At 44.8% G+C, this 15,309-nt stretch overlaps 1 protein-coding gene across 1 annotated transcript; it reads left to right on the top strand.

Annotated features, from left to right (window-relative positions):
- Positions 1-1,445: 1,445 nt before the first annotated feature.
- LOC142784590 (uncharacterized) lies at positions 1,446-3,094 on the top strand. The gene is made up of 3 exons (XM_075883011.1): positions 1,446-1,494; positions 2,589-2,775; positions 2,887-3,094. Exons 1-3 carry the CDS (start codon positions 1,466-1,468, stop codon positions 2,989-2,991), a joined length of 321 nt encoding a protein of 106 aa, XP_075739126.1. The 5' UTR covers positions 1,446-1,465; the 3' UTR covers positions 2,992-3,094.
- Positions 3,095-15,309: the final 12,215 nt, after the last annotated feature.

The raw sequence follows: 15,309 nt of genomic DNA, 5'->3' as shown, positions 1-15,309 counted from the left end.
GGTCGGAATAGCTGAGCGAGTTTTCCTCGAAGCCGTAAGTGTCGTCGGGATCAGGATTTTCATTGCTGTCACCATGCGCATCAATCAGACTTCACGTGTCGAAGGCCGCTACTCCAGAACATCAATTACCAGCTAAAGACTGAGGCATGCTCTTGCTGAGTGTAGCTGGTTGGCCGAATGTGCCTCCACCGCTCCTTGTCCGAGGTACTACATATTGCGATCCAGGCTCCAAATAGCGTTTTTTTTTTCTTCTTTTTGATCGAGGCTGGGGTTGAGTTGAATCCATCTCTCGTCGAACTTGACACAAACTTCAAATAGCGCGCTTGATGGTGTCCACGCAAAGTGAGGCTGCGGGACTGACAATAAGTGAACGGGTAAAGATCAATTACATCGACCAAGGCTTCACATTCACAACCTGCTTGCTGTGCCTTGACTGTTAAGCACGCGGCGCGGATTTTGCCGAAAACTATAACATGTGCCGCGAGATCACGGCGCGAGGTAGTGACTCTTCAGAACCCCTCGCGTGGTGAAGGTGTATTGTACTGTGGTCTCCACGGAGGAAGGTGTTCGTCGCCATGGTGGTCGCTAACTGCCATTATGGCTAGATGATTGTAGCCATATTAATGTGATAGATAAATGAATGAATGAATTGATATGACTCTACCCTTTAAGTTGGGCAGCGGCTAACGCCACCTAGCCTAACCAACGCGAATATGGCGACACAGCGCATGACCTCTGAAATTGCCGCTTCGCGCCCGTCATTGCGCGTTCGCCATCTTGGAGGCTATGCATAGCATCACCATTTTACAGTATTTGCATTCATTGTTTATATATTTTTTGCTGTGAGCTCTAAAAAAAGTACCCTCTAAGGTTGTAAAAACATGAAGTAATTGTTTTGCACTTAAATATTTTTGTTTTCAAAAACTAATTTGCGTTGTGTTGAGGAAGAAGTCGTGGACTCGTGGTTGCATAAACTACTTGGGAGATCCAGAAATGGCACTGCCATCGTCATCAATAGCAAGTTTGTGGCGGCCTTGGTGCATGAGAACTGCATGTAAACATTGTTGCGTCTCTTAATTGCTCAGTATCGCGCCTGTACACTCGCAATTCTCCAAGATGTTTGGTTTCGCGATGATAATTAAAAATTAATAGTCCCGGTAAGTGGATGTAAGTACATCAATCCGAAGTATACAGGCAATTTTGATCCTCACAAGTGATACCGGGTGTTCTAGAAGGATAACACACACTGCGGCCACTATCACGCTCAAGTGATTAAGCTTTACGGTAAGTCTGCGCCTCTTGTATTCCCAATACGAAAACAAAGAGGAAGAAGCAGTCGTTCTGAAGTTATTTACTGGTCATATTTTCTTAGGCACCGAGAATGACGCAAGGAATGCAACAGAAAAACGACCATCCATTCCGCAGACCCGATTCGATTGCGACTCCTCCCATAGCTGCAGTTCAAATGAAGTGGACAATGAGTCGGTTAAAAAAGTAAGTTGCAATTGGTCACACTGCAGCTGATATGCTACTTGCAGTGTAATTATTACCGACAGCCAAGTTTGGCTATCATTGACATTGCGGCTGTTGTGCTACTGCGGCGCAATTACAATCGACAGCCAATTTTGCTCTGCACGTGGTGCCGTGTTACACATGAAGCACCAATGCTCTGATATACTCCCCGCCCCCTTAGCGAATATATCAGAGCATCGCTGCTCCACTACTGCGTGGGCGCCGGAACGTCGTATTGAAGGTGTCAGTAAGGTTGCAGTATGCTGAAAAGCTATTTTATTTTATTCTATGGTGGTATGAGCGCAGCTTAGTCACATTTTTTTGCACAATTGACTGGTTTAAAATTATTTTTGCTTGTGCGGATATACGCCCTGTTTGTGCTTGCGAACTAGCAGGGAAATTTGTGTGTTGCGTTGTCTGCAGTTGTAAGAAACACGACGTCAAGCTGCTGTTAAGCAGAAGACAAAGCCCGTCAGCAACCGTTTTAAGAAGCAGCAGGGAGGCCTGCTGTTTGCTAATGCTGAAAAAAGAACAGAGAAAAAGCTTCTGAAAGAAGTGAATATATATGCTCAGGGCTCAAAATCAAAAGCATTAGAAAGAGTAAGCCTACTGGAAAATGCCCTTCGCAGCGAAAATTTCCAAACAGGTTTATCATTTCTTCATAAGCTGTTGTAACGCACTGCTGCTAGGGTTGTATGCAGCAGCAAGTTGCCCTCTTCTTATAGCGTGCAATTTTGCTGAAAAGCAGAATGCAATGTAAGCTCATGGGTGGCATAGATGCATGCATGTTTTTCTAATCACTTGAAAATGTGCTTTTAGAACTTTCACAGTGTGGTGGATATTAAAAAGAACACCACTTGGTCAAAGTTTCTTGAGCCCTCAACTTCGGCATCCCCTATAATCACACCATGGTTTTACGACGTGACTTGCAACATATCATTACACTTTAATTGCATATCTCAACTGCATGCTATGTTTATCATATATATTATTTGACCATGCACACCTAGGATGGTACCGTGACAATTAAGGGTGCAATATACTTTATTTCTTAACACTCTACTTTTTCATTGCAGCAAAGAACCTTGTCCTTTGCGGATGTTGCAGCCGCAAGCCTCAAAAACAGAAACGACTTGCACCTTTGCCACCACTATGTGCTGCCACGCTGGAACCGCCACAGCGACCACGGACAGCCCTGAAGTAGCCCAGTCAAGTGTGAGGGAGGCTGCACTGCTTATCAATTATGTGCCCACTGACAGAGAGGTACTGTAAAACTCTAGTATGCTTTGTCTTGAAGATATATTGCTTTGCTTTAATGAGAAAATGTGCATTGACAAACTAATGTGTGCACATCATCTTTGACTTGTTTTATAGGTGCATCGGAGCAAAGGAATTGCCGTTCCCAAGAGGTTGTACAATCACCCCATGGGCTTGAAATCACCCCATGGGCTTGAAAAGACAGACCCGTTTTGTTCGTGAGGCGGTCGTTACCATTTTTTATACAGCAGGCCAAGTCGGTAGAAGTGTTACTGGCGCAGCCTCCAATCGGTCTAAAGGGGAGGCGAAATCTCCCAAGGAAAAAGAAACATATGCTGTGTTTTCAGGTAGGTGAAATTTTGCAATCTGACCAAAATTCATGGAAGTTAGTGGCTCCATTTCTGCACGTAATCAGCCGAGGTTTCACTGCCAACTTGTGTTATAATTACTTACTAAAGCTTCAAGTGTAGCTTTTGCCTACTGGAGCTGGGTACTTTTATGCAAGAATCCACAAACTAAATTTAAACAATATTAGAGAGGCAGACTGGTAGAACTACTTATTTTCTTGTCATATTGACTCCTCTATTTACAGTGCACATAATTGTCGTTTAATTAGTGCCTGTAACTTGCTTTGTTTTTGATCATGCAGATTTCTTCAACCTTTTTTTGAAGCACACCGTTCTGATTGGAGAGGTTGAGCAAATGAAGGAGCTCCTCAATAAAGCTTTGGCAAACAAAATTAATGACTTTATGAAATCTAAAGTTTAACCAAGGAATGGCACATCAAATAAAATATTTTGTTTGATTTCTGTGTTCATATTTGTGTCCTGCTTGCTCTGATGTAGTGGTGCACCTGCCAGTTGGCTAAGCTTGTGGGCCTATCAGAGTAGAATGCTACACTTATAGGCTGGCACACGAGTACTGGTACACTGATAGACTGGTAAACTGATAGACTGATACACTGATGGACTGGTACACTGATACACTGATAGACTGATACACCTATAGACTGATACAACTGTCAATAACCTGATAGCCTATCAGTTTTTCTATCAGAATTTTTGCTAGGGAAAACAAACCCCTATTATGCAAACATTTCGCCATGAGGTTCAACCGGCGATGCTTACCACAACCGTGCAAGAAAAGTTGGAATTTTCAAGCAGCTCACCTGGTGTGTCCTCAGCATCACTGGCAGATCAAGTTGCGACCAGGGTAAGCTGCAAGCCCGAAATGGTCCGAGTACAGCCGGGCCACTGCGCCAACAGACGCCAAGAAAAGAAGCACCAGTGAGCACAGGCAAGGTTACCAAGTACAGCGGCCGAGTGAGCTACGAGATTGTTGAGGTCGCTTCTTCGAGCTCGACAGGGACTCAGTGCCAGAGAGCACTTTGTAGAGCACTCTCTCGGCAGTACAGAGTGATCTAGCCCAACAAGTCCCTCTCTCCGCTCTGGAGAGCCGAGTACGTACAGCAAAGACGGGCTTTGCCATACGTACTCGGCTTTGGCCGGCGAAGATAATTTTGTGGGGCATCATACTCCACGCAGTGTCTAATGAGAGCGGTTTCGCGCACAGACAAACGCTTGCCAATTGGTGAAAAAGCACCGCAGGTCACGGGATCGAATGCCGGCTGCATTTCCGATGCAAGCGGAAATGCTCTAGGCCCGTTTGCTCAGATTTGGGCGCTCGTTAAAGAAGCCCAGGTGGTCAAAATTTGCGCAGCCATCCACTACGGTGTCTCTTATAATCATATGGTGGTTTTGTGACGTCAAACCCCACATATCAATCAATCAATCAATCAATTCGTGAAAAAACAATGAACTAAGAGAAAACAGAAAGCTGACAAACCTTGCACTGCTCGCCACAGAACACCTATACACTACCACTTGTGCTCGCTTTTTCGTTTCATTGGCCCAAGGAGCGACGCAACAACATAATCGAATGCTGAAGCACCTAAACGAGAATGAGGAGTTTGTGGGCTGCCTAGACACTTTTGAGGCACCGCGGCTCTCGGCGAAAGCTAGCGGCTGATTTAAATTTCGTTCAAACAGCGATACTTCCGGCGACCACACTTCCGTTTTTGCAGCGCGCACGCGCGCTTTGGCCCACGACTCATGAGGAGCACGTGTCGCTCTCTATAAGTGTTTACCGTGACGTTACGTTGGCGCTAGCTGTCACATTTAAAACCAAAACTTTTCTTAGTTTAAAAAAAGTAACATTGTGTATGTGCCTACAATATAAATAATTTTTATATTATAAGGTGCACATTTCAAAAGTTGTACTTTCTCTTCTAAGTTTTTTTTCATTGAGACAGCGTTCTCTGCCTTAGAGATTCATACAATAATACCTAGAGAGGAATCTGGCGCTGCAATCATGTACCCTCTGAGCATGGAGGAAGAAAAGAAACAGAGGAATTATGTACAGGCTTCGGATAAGATCATATTAGCCAGCAAACTCTACGAATCTTTCAACAGTTTCAGTTTCGTTATTTGTGTGGAGTTGGTAGTGGTGTGAGTGCAATTGACTGAAAGTGCGCCTTTGTTGTTTAAAGAAGCTGAAAACTTCTAGGCCTCTCAATTTACTGCAACGCGGGATTGACAGTTTGAGTGAAGCGTCGTGTACTCACTGCTGTACAAAGATGTAGCGTCCCATGCTGGTGCAGGATATTACGTCGCGTTCACGTTTGTTGTTAGTGCGTCTGGTCAAAACTCGTTGAAATAAACTGCAAACAATGGCGACGTGAAGTGGACGCACCAGTGCACCACCACGCTCCTACGATTCAACTTCACAATAAAACGAGAGGTGCGTTGGGGGCAGACCACTTGATATCGCAGCAGACAAAACGTTAAATATTTCTGACTTAATACTGCGCTGTTATTCACATGAATAAATATTACACACTTTCGAGGGCAAAACAAAAGTGTTCGTTTGGAAATGTTTTAAGAACAAATAATTACACCTGTTGATGCCAAATCTCGTACGCTGGATGAATGGATGGATGGATATGACTGTACCCTTTAGATCAGGCAGTGGCTAGCGCCGCCAAGCCGTAATACTTAATGAACCAAAAACTAGATTTTTTTTCTTTAAAAAGTGAATTTGAGGATTCATACTTTGCATTGAAGGGTTTAATATTCACTCGTGCCTTGACTTTAGCCACCAATCAGATAACCTCCTTCTAGGTAAGTCTACCCGCTTAAAGTCTATTTTGCCCTCTTGGTCCCTAAACCGACAGATGATGTTGAAAGAAAATGGGAAACCTTTCTAAGCTGTAGAAGGGATGCATCCCTTCTGATCAATAAAAAGATTAGAAGAAAAGGAGCTCAGTGGCTGGCAGAAGTGCATAAAAAAGATAGAAAGGCAGCTGCGAAATTTTGGAACCATCTAAACTCCCAAAGAAATGAGACGAGCCTAGAGCAGAGGTTTATAACTACAGCCCAAGGTGCTAGGCTAGAAGGCGACGAAGCTATTGAATATATAGAAACAAGGGTGACAGAAAAATTTCAACAAAGAAGTGCTTTTTGCACCACAATAGACAAGGACGAACCAAGTGATGCAATGGCTCCATTTTCACAACGTGAGTGGGAAAGGGCTGAGAAAAGGGTTCCTAGTAGTACATCAACAGGTCCAGATGGCATTCCAATTATTCTGATAAAGACATTAGGTCCAAAGTCTAAGCAGGCTTTGAGAGAGGCAGTGAGCAAACTAATAATCGATGGTGAAGTTCCCGATGGATGAAAACTTAGCAGGGTGAGCATGATCTATAAAAGAGAGGGGGACAAAGCTGACATAAACGACTACCGTCCCATAACAGGTTCATCAGTGGTCTACAGGCTGGCGATGCAGATTATAAAGGAAAGACTGCAAGCATGGATATAGGATGAGGGGGTGCTGGGGGAACTGCAGAATGGGTTTCGGAAACACAGGAGGCTGGAAGACAATCTGTTCTCACTGACGCAGTGCATAGAAATAGCAGAAAAGAAACACAGGCCCCTGTGGCTAGCATTTTTGGTTATCAAGGGACCGTACGATAGCGTGGTTCAAGAGGAATTGGGGGGAATACTGGACGCACTAGGCGTGGAACATGTAGTCACTAATCTTTTAAAGGGTATCTATAAAGGTAACAAGGTAGTTATGAAGTGGGAAAAACAGGTATCCAAGCCTGCAGAGGTAAAGCGGGGGCTTAGGCAGGGGTATCCCCTGTCACCCTTATTATTCATGATGTACCTACAAGGATTAGATGCCAAATTAGAGGGAAGTGGACTGGGCTTCAACCTCTCTTTAGTCAAACAAGGAAAACTCATTGATCAGGTACTACCAGCATTAATGTACGCAGATGATATAGTGCTAATGGCCAACAACAATGAAGATTTGCAGAGATTGATGGACATCTGTGGTAATGAGGGAGATAGGTTAAATTCCAGATTCAGTAAGGAAAAATCAGCAGTCATGATTTTCAATGATAACGAAGGAAGTGAGCTTAGAATACAGGAGGTCACGCTAGAGATAACAGATAAATACAAATATCTGGGCGTATGGATAAGCAATGGGACCGAGTACCTGAGGGAACCCTAAATATACGTGACGACTAAAGGTAACAGGAATGCAGCAGTGATGAGAAATAGGGTACTGTGGAATTACAATAGGTATGATGTTGTGAGAGGAATATGGAAAGGGGACATGGTTCCTGGGCTGACGTTCGGCAATGCGGTCTTGTGCATGAGATCAGAAGTTCAAGCAAGATTAGAAACTAAGCAACGTGGAATAGGTAGGCTTGCTTTAGGAGCTCACGGGAATACACCAAATCAGGGAGTACAAGGTGATATGGAATGGACATCATTTGTGGGCAGGGAAGCTAGCAGCAAGATAAAATTTGAGAAGCGATTGAGAGAAATGGGGGAGGAGCGTTGGGCTAGGAAGGTTTTCAGCTACTTGTACATGAAGAATGTCGATACAAAATGGAGGAAGCGAACCAGGAAATTGACTGGTAAATACTTAGAAAACAGCAAGTGGCCAAACCAAAAAGAACTATCGGTTAAGAAGAAAGTGAAGGAAACGAAGACTGACATGTGGAGAATGGGCATGATTAAGAAGTCCGCACTAGAGATCTATCGAACCTTTAAGCAGGAAATTCCCAAGGAAAGGATCTATGATAATACTCGGGGTAGTTCTCTACTGTTTGATGCCAGGACGAGAGTACTGCGAACCAAGACATATCGGGCCAAATACGAAGGGGTAGACACAGTATGCAGTGCGTGTGGAGAGGAAGAAGAAACTGCCGAACACTTGATAATGTTCTGTAAAGGGCTTCACTTTGTAGTTCAGGATGATGGCGCTGAGTTTTTCAAAGCACTGGGGTTTAGGGACCGGGAGGGCAAAATAGACTAGGCGGGTAGACTTAACTAGAAGGAGGTTATCTGATTGGTGGCTGAGGTCAAGGCGCGAGTGAAAATTAAACCCTTCACTGCAAAGTACGAATCCTCAAACTCACTTTTTAAAGAAAAAAAATAAATCTAGTTTTTAGTTCATTAAGTATTGCCGCTTGGTGGCGCTAGCCATCGCCCAATCTAAAGGGCACAGCCATATCCATCCATCCATCCATCCGGGTAAGGAGCGTCGCACTTCCCTGTGTTTGCTGCAGGTGCGCTGGGGTTTTCTTCGCAAGCAGTCGCTATATTGCAAGTACGCCATCAGTCAGTGTTTGAGCTAGGTCCCTCTGAAATGCCCGAGGATGTCAACGGTAAAAAAGAAGACCCAGCGTTGGTGCTTTGTGCCTGGGTGCCGATAGTGTCGACACATCATGCATCGTACCATGCTGAGCGAAGTGACTCCCACCTTGTATATTATGTCGCAGGCTACGTTGCGAGAAAATGTATACTTAGCAATTATTGTGATGAGTGCAAGAACGCCTGTCTTGTCTCGAGAGAAAATGTGCCAGGATATCTTCCAGCCCAGGTAAGCAAGCTGTGGGATCTGGGCGGACTTTTGTATTCGTCGAATTCCCTTTATACCCTCATCCTGAACCTTGAGGACAAATCACTCGTTTCTTAAGCTCAGCACCGTCTTCACGCCAAGTCGGCCATAGAGATGCTGAAGGGTATTGGCGAGACACAACAAATTGACGGCCCGAAGCATGGTGCTCCCTTGACCAATTGTGTGGTACGATATTGTTGCCTCACTCGTGTCCACTTTTTTTTTAAATACATGCACCAAAAAGAAGACGAAAGGAAAGGGCGGAGAGTTAAGCCATGTGTACTCTAGTGGCAGAGCACGAGTACCTCGGATTGCATGGAAATAAATTTGTTTTTGTTAAAAAGTGTCTCCTCTATTTCTGCTGCTAGGGACAATTCTCGAGTCACAGGCTTCGCGGCTTACGTAAGTTTTAGCACTCGTACAGTGTTACTCGTCCAAGTAAATGAACAATTGTAGGCTGCTAAAACTTGTACGTACGGAAACCGATAATTGAATGCCAAGTGAGAATTTAAGCTGCGACTAGCACAAGATTATGAGTTCGCGGCGGAGCAGCAAAACGAGGCTCTTGTACCGACGTTTCTTCTCATGGATGAAGGAACTTAACATGCTCCAAGTAATATGAAGACTTCCAGTAATCGCAACGTTTCGTAACACCCCTGCAGTTCAACCGTGAGTAACCGCAATACTACGAAATCCACTAAAGTTGGTGTCGGGTCTCGCTCATATGCCTTCTTGAGAATTGTTTTCAGAGGCGAGAAAATATAGAGATACTTAAACCACGTAAGACATTACGTGGCTTAAGTATCTTAAGGATTGTCGTACATTGACTCAATAAAAAAGGTTTTCACCAAAAATAGGCGACTGCCATATAGCGTGAGAGCAGGCCCGTAGCCAGAAATTTTTTTTCGGGGAAGGGGCACTTGCTAAAAACTAGGAAAAAAAGGGCCCCTAGCTCCTCACCCCCCCCCCCCCAGGCTACGGGCCTGCATCTAACTGCGTGAGAAAGATTTCTCCGGAGAGCAGCGCGCGCTCATTCGTATGTCGCCTGCGCAAGGTTACCCGCGCCTCTGCGTGCAGCGCTCCAAGCGGCATCGGCGCGCTTTGGGGACCGGTTTCAACGGCTGCTTTTCACACCTCCTCATTCTAGCCACCCTACCATAACTCCCATTATAATGTACTAGAATATTCTAGTACACTGTACTCCCATGAAGGTACAAGCGCTGCTGAAGGGGTCGGCGTAGACACTATCGCCAGATTCCCCTCTAGGTATTATTGTAAAAACTCTGTGTTCTCTGCGGTGTCCTGTATAAAAATACAAATCTCAAAAGCCCTGTCTTTCAATCGACTGTACTCCAAGCACCAGTTCCGCCCGCTACGCCGTACTCAAAGATGCGTATCAATAAAGTAATACAGTGCATAAAATAAAGCAGTGAGTCTACTTTGTCGCAAGCCAAAGGGAAAACCGCGGTCTTTCATGCAATGATGCCCTCCAGACCAGTGTTCGTTACGCGCGAAATTCAAACGTGTAATGCGAAACTAGGTTTTGAGTAAAATAGTGACATAAGACATTTTAAACAAAAACTATCTTCAGAAAGAGAATGTCACAATGCATTTGGGTGCATTACTGCAAGAAATAAAGCTGCCTATACATCGTCTAAGCTTGCACGCTTCGTCGAAGGATAGCCTCTTCGCGGTGCGCTTTCAGTGGCTGATCTAGGTAATTCCACACAATGAGTCGTATATTCTGGAGTGAGATAGGCGCCTCTATAATGCTTATGCCGTACTTCCACTAGACAGCGTCGCCGCCACAGTATGCAAAAGGTCACTGAAAAGACCAATCTCGCAAACAGCCTACGTTATGTACCCATGCGCACTCTGCGAAAGCCAAAGAGGCGTTGTACCATGTGCCAGACGCCTTTCGCCACCGAGCCCTAAAACAGTGCATGTTGTGCCGTCTCTCTGTTGCCGCAGTTTGGACATCGGTCATTTGGAATGACTCCCCAATGTGCTAACCGGTCGCGCGTAGGCAATGCCCTCTATCTTCTCAAGCAGTCAAACTCGCGAACCTGGTTTAGGTACGTGATTGTAACGCCATCGTTTCCATTTTTGTTCATGCAGGATGCTTTTTCTTTCTCTTTTCTTAGTATGCTACTTGTTACTATTCCACTTATTTACCGCGATGAAACATTTTCCAGACTGCATGAACCTATTGATTCCACTGTTCGTTTTAAGCCACTGGCAACTCTGTAAAGCGGCTATTTCATGCTCTTTAAACATTGGACCACGAGCGGAATTGCGCACGCAATCCAATGTATGGATTTGCCGCGAAAGTTCCTTTTATGGTACTGCTCTAGTACATAAAGAGCCTGTATCCGGGGTAGTTGCCGGCATCAAAGAGCTTCTGTACGGTTTTTGCAGCCACAGCTCTCGTGAATATCGGTATGTTTTGGAGACCCAGGCCTCCACTATTTGTGGAAAGCTGTAAAAGTTTTCTTTTTTTTACCTTGGCTGGTTTTCTTACCAGAAGAAGGTCCCCGCAATGGAGTCGAGATGCCCTGTTACACGGCGAGGTAGAAGGGCAAAGTGTGCTATGTAAAACGCAAAAGCGCATGCCTGTGCCTTGATGACTGTTGCTTTTGCCGTTAGTGACAAGTTAAAATGAATGGCTGCTGATATGACATTGGTGGATCTCTTAAGTACGTCATTCCAGGTCCTTTTTGAGACATCTCCTTCTTCAAAGGAAATTCCTAACACCTTAACAGCTTGAACGTAATCTACGTTTCCTAGTAATGATTGTCTGAAGCCTACAAAGCGCAATGCTTTAAATTTGGCGGAGTTTCAAAGAGCACCAGAAAGATAGAAATACGCAGCCAAAATGATTGATTGATTTGTGAGGTTTAACGTCCCAAAACCACCATATGATTATGAGAGACGCTCAGCAAAAATGGCAAGGAATGTACTATAGCCAGAGAAGTTACGAAGAAATACCGAAATATCATCGGCGTATGCGACAATTTTGAAGATGTCTTTGCCTGGCAACGGGCAACCAACTATGCTCTCGCATCTTGCAACCTTTCTAATGAAGGGATCTTGAGACAAAATGAATAATACCAGAGACAACGGACAGCCTTATCTCACTCCTTTTTAAATTGCATAGTTTCTGGTCACTTCATTGTTGAAGTAAAGACAGCCTGACAGGTCCTGATAAAGTCTTTCTACCAGTCGCACAGACTTCTCTGGGAGGCCGAAAATGCACAAAATAGTGTAAAGATACCAGTGTTTTGGCCTGATCAAGAGAAATAAATACTCCTGTGATGTGTTTTTCTTTGGCATATGCAAAGAGGTCTTTGATGATTGCTAGAGGTACGAATAAGACGGAACGTCCTGGTACTGCACATGACTGCAAGTGTGACACGATCTCTTCCAAAAAGGCCGCAGCCGCCGTGATAGCAGCGTGGCCATACTAACTTATAGTTTGTGTTTAGCAGGGTAATAGGCCTCCGTAAGTTTGGATCTGACAGCTCCATACCTTCTTTCAGCAATAGAGTCACCCTTCCTTCGGAAAAAACTGTGGCGTTTGGCCATCACTTAACAAAATATTCACGAGTCAGTAATCGCATCTCCCCAAATATCAAAGAAAAGCAGATAAAACTTCGTGAGTACTCCGTCTCATTCATTGATTTTAGGGTGTACCATACCTCTTTTTTACCAGTTTCCGTATTTAGGACTAAACCGTCTTCCGAGCCTAGCGATGGCAAACCTTTGCAAAATGCTGAGAGTTTGGCACTAAGCTCGTCGTCCTAAGCGTGATGCTCTGCAGCAAACACTTTTGCAAAGCACTCTCAGAAAACTTCTTGAACTTACTCCGCGTCATTAACAATGATACTATTCTTTTTCAGCGCCTCATCCATGTAGCAGGGCTGGCATTGACGATCACTGTTTCCTTGCGCATAAGTTAAGTTTTCGGATTCATCTGTGGATAAGTGCATTGCTTGTGCGAGCCTTGTAACCTAAGACCTCTACTTTGAAAGATTTCGATATTTCATTTTTTGTACTTCAACGTATTCGAACATAGCGAACGTAGTTGACCCACCTCTTTCTATGATTTAAATGCGTCGGAGAATCTCATTCCTCTTGGCCGTGAGGCGAGCATGGCGGGCGTTTCTTGCTTGCTGAGCTATGAGGTGCCGGTGAGATTTCAAGTGGCCCTATGTAGTCGGAGTCATGCAACCTACTTCTGCCTCTGAGGCCGCCAGCTCAGTTTGAAGCCCGGAAATGCTTTCGTCATCATGAAGAATAGTTGGGTCCATCCTCCACGATTTGTGGATTCTCGTTGTTGTGCTCACGTTAAAGGTGAAGAGTAGCGGAGCGTGATCGCTAAGTTTCTGCTGGCTTGGCGCAAGCTGGACCACCTCACATGCTTGTAGGTTCACTAATAAGTCATCGGGCACATGAATTCTATACATTCGGCTTTGGTGAATGCCACAAACGCGCGTTGCAACGAGCCGGACTCAATGTAGAGTTGATCATCCATCTGCTAAATTGAGATTTTTAACTAATTGCTGTAGTTCTCTGGCGGAAAAATTGTTGGCGCCTTGGTCGAGACCCCTGACGTCCCGTGTAGTATCAAGCACGCAGTTGAAATGTCCGACAAGCAAATATTCGCAACGCCCATGGCCTATAGGTGGCGTGCCGTGCAATCCAAGATGGCTGCGGAGGAAGGATGAACTCGTTAACTCGCATAGAAAAATATAGGGCGCACGGACGTAATCTTCGTGCCGCTTTTACCACATGAACTCCTGATCGTCAAACGATTGTAGACCGGAACAAATTACTTTCCCAAACTATAGGAACTGCTGAATGTTCGCTACCTCATTTCGTGCTGCACTGCGAATGGTGGTGGTATCAGCTGATCGTCCGTGTACCAACGATGCTTTGCGTAATACTGTACGTGCTACAGAAAAATGCGCGAACTAGGATTTACGTGTGAAGTGAACGGCACTCGGAGATAATTTGTGCCGTGCCTTCCCGCCGAGTTTGCGCAGTAGTACGCCCCTAGCGAGTAGAGGGCCATCGCGGCTGCACAGGACTGAATGTTTAACGTAGCGATGGCTCGCAAACATATTAAGCTGTCGTCATTACTTGTGCTGTAAGCATCATGCAGCTCCTTCTTCAACTGAACACAAGCATTTAACTTCCCATCAAATAGCGCTTTTGTCCCAGCCATGATCAGACTAACAGTGCGCAATTCGCTGCACTAGGATGTTGCAGGTTCCATCAGCACGATCAAAACAAGGATATCAAAACGAATACACGCTTACGCTTTTCGCAACGTCAAAATTGTGAAAATTTGTGGAAGAACAATGTCTTTTGAGCGGCACCGGTGAAGTTCAGGAGAAGTTAGCGTGGACTGTAGTCATAACTGCATATTTCATTGCTCTAACCTATTCGCTTCGCTGGTCCAGCTCAAGCGTATTGGCAGCATGCAGCGTTTTATATTCACTGTAATTAGCGTACATGTAATGCACAAGAACTGTTTTTTAGCTCGCTGAAGGATAATATATAATAAATACAATCAAAGTGACTTGCGAGAGTGAAAAAAAGCATCAATGCACGACAGGACGAGAAGTGGAACTCGCTGCTCGCGAGCTAGCAGCTGATTGTTCATGGTCACTTTAACTCTCAATGCGTTTACAACCATTTACAGACAGTGAAAAATCCTCGACGTCAAAACGGTTTGATTGAATATCACTGCTCAAAGTAATCCAAGGCATTTTTTCTGCCGAACGACTTGGATAGCACCAACAACGCGTCATTGCACAGCCCCAACAAGGCGTCCTTCACTACGTTTATCTGAGGGTGCGGAGAACATTTCGCTCTGATACCAGGCAAAAAAGGATCGCTTGAGTATACTTCCATCTATCAACAAACGTAAAAACAAGTGGGGCCACATAGGCTAAGGTTTGGAAGCGCAAATCATGAGCCTGCGCTACTGTCCACTTGTAATGGACGTTATGGGATTAATGCACTACAAAAGCACTGACAAATGTTATACGCACGTAAAACAAGGTCAGTTTCAACTGCAAAGGTTAGGCAGTAGCACTTAACTACCCAACATGGCTGCAAAAGTTTAGCGAAGCTGATATGTGTACTTTGCGGGCTATAATTGAAAGCGCGAGTTGCCACGTATATTCGCGAAAACGTCGCCTCTCACACGAACGAATCAAATTTATCGCGTCACGGATGGTCCAGTATATTCACTGATGCACGCAACATACAAAGAAGTTTGTGTTCGTTCCTTGCTAACGCGTTAACACAGAGGCTAGCATCGCCGAACAAGGGAGCGTTCAGAGCGTCTGCCTAATGATCATTCATGAGAGGACGCTCCTGGATTCCGCTAGGCGGCGCGGCAGTCTATGAACATTGCGAGTAATATCGGCTCGATCAAAAAATTTCTGACACCTTCATAGAACCCGCTCGTTTCTGACCTCGTTACGGGCGCATATACGTTGACAAATCCGACTCGTTAGCAGTTAAGTACCACTTAAACTATTATGATGTGGCCATCGG

Source organism: Rhipicephalus microplus, unplaced genomic scaffold (assembly GCF_043290135.1).
Source record: "Rhipicephalus microplus isolate Deutch F79 unplaced genomic scaffold, USDA_Rmic scaffold_15, whole genome shotgun sequence".
In the NCBI taxonomy this organism is placed as follows: Eukaryota; Metazoa; Arthropoda; class Arachnida; order Ixodida; family Ixodidae; genus Rhipicephalus; species Rhipicephalus microplus.
The sequence above is the reverse complement of the archived record's forward strand: the minus strand, read 5'-3'. Positions and strand labels throughout refer to the sequence as shown.

Coding starts and splice junctions, on each gene's coding strand:
- LOC142784590 (XM_075883011.1), top strand. CDS start 1,466: ATGAAGTGGACAATGAGTCGGTTAAAAAA. Junction 1,495..2,588: donor ACAATGAGTCGGTTAAAAAA/GTAAGTTGCAAT, acceptor TTTTCATTGCAG/CAAAGAACCTTGTCCTTTGC. Junction 2,776..2,886: donor ATGTGCCCACTGACAGAGAG/GTACTGTAAAAC, acceptor CTTGTTTTATAG/GTGCATCGGAGCAAAGGAAT.